Source organism: Monopterus albus, unplaced genomic scaffold (genome assembly GCF_001952655.1).
Source record: "Monopterus albus unplaced genomic scaffold, M_albus_1.0 scaffold267.1, whole genome shotgun sequence".
NCBI lineage: Eukaryota > Metazoa > Chordata > Actinopteri > Synbranchiformes > Synbranchidae > Monopterus > Monopterus albus.
In genome coordinates, this window is record NW_018128147.1 from 744,160 (window position 1) to 745,821 (window position 1,662).

General features: G+C 37.0%; 1 protein-coding gene across 3 annotated transcripts in view; it reads right to left on the reverse strand.

Moving 5' to 3' along the window:
• cblb (Cbl proto-oncogene B, E3 ubiquitin protein ligase) overlaps window positions 1–1,662 on the reverse strand; it is a 106,732-nt gene that overhangs the window by 51,230 nt on the left and 53,840 nt on the right. For all 3 annotated transcript variants that reach the window (XM_020621754.1, XM_020621753.1, XM_020621757.1), the window contains one exon: window positions 1,070–1,191. In XM_020621754.1, coding sequence (XP_020477410.1) covers window positions 1,070–1,191 — 122 coding nt within the window. The remainder of the gene's footprint in view (window positions 1–1,069; window positions 1,192–1,662) is intronic.

Below are 1,662 nucleotides of genomic sequence, written 5' to 3' on the forward strand. Positions count from 1 at the left end.
TGTAATATGTACAATGGTTGAAGTGAACTTTTGTAAGTGTTTCCCCAGTTTTCAACGCCATACTCCAAATATGGTAATATCAATGCAGAATACAAAATGCGAAGTGCTTTTACGTCCAGCATATACTGTATCTAACCCTTGCCAATATCGATATATTTTTAGCTATTTTATGCTGAACATATCTGATATGAGATTTCCAGGAGAATCTATCATCAACCATGACACCCAGAAATTTGATTTCATATACTCGTTCTATGTTAGCGCCCCCAATTTTCAATTGAAGTTCATTATGTGGTCTACGATTCCCAAATACCATATATTTAGTTTTCTCCAAATTCAAAGATAGTAAGTTGCTATCGCACCATTTCTTTATCTTCACAAATTCCTCTGAAACCCTTCCCACGAGTTGCTGTAGGTTTTCATCAGATGCCCAAATCGTAGTATCATCAGCAAACAAAACCACTTTGACTATTTCAGAAACCTTACATATATTGTTAATGTATAATATAATGGAATTGCCTGGGTGATGAATGGATTCAGGGATGCTTTGTGTTAAGGGTAGGTTGGGATAGGGATAGGTTTATGATGGCATGGCCTGACACCCCCTCTTTGGGGCCAAATAATGGGTAAACATCATTTAACTTGAATACTGAGCTTCCATATGAATGCTCTCCCATTCTTTGGCACATTTAATTGTGTATTACTGACATACAGTATCTGTTGCCTTAGAGCCTGAGATTGAAGTCTGTTTGCTATGGTAGTCAACTCTGTAAATATTCATGAACATGAGGGGATCAGTGGTTAAATTCATAAATACTGAATCCTGAAACAGCACATTAACTTTCAGATCTGGCTATGCGTCAGCACACTGATAACAACAGGGAAGCTGTAGGTGAAAAATTTTGACCTTTGGGCTTCTCAAAGAGGCAGCAGGGGGTTATTATAGTCCACTCAAACATGAATGTAAAGGCTCAAAAACGTATGGTCTCTTGTCTTCACAATACATCATATATATAGCAACATATATGAATGATATTTACCAAGTTTTTAGGTGCTAAAATGCACATACCTGCCGGGCTTGTTGATGTATTTGTGTAGTCGGGCCTTGACTTCATCATAGGTAAGGAAGGCCATGTAGCCAGGATGTGTCACTGCCAGGAAATTCCAGTTTCTTAGAATTGATCCCCATGGCTGAAAAACACCACCCAATGTAGTTTTAACTAAACAGATTATTATGCATTGTAAAATACTTTTATATTGTCAGCATAAAGCCATGTTGAGTCAGTGCTTCTGCCACAAGTAAGTAATAAACAGTAATGTTGACTTGGCTGAATCTAAATTCTATGCTCAAAGCAGTTTCATAGCATAAAAAGTAAACCCATTTACCAAAACCTCAAGTTCTGTTAACATTAACACCAATAAATTAAAATGTAGAAAAGTATTTTTCAATACTTGATTGATTGAGAGAGGACACAAAAACTGGGTTTTCTGATATCTAACCAGCTTGGCAATTAGGAGTTTGGGAATCAGCCTGTGAACTGCAGTCAGTTGTATTTGACTTTGTTTACAGCTGGTTTGAGGTTTTCTGCAGGAGATACTTACACAGATGCAAAAATATTTAATGGTGAAGAGAACTAGCTCACTACTAATTGCTGTTGGAGT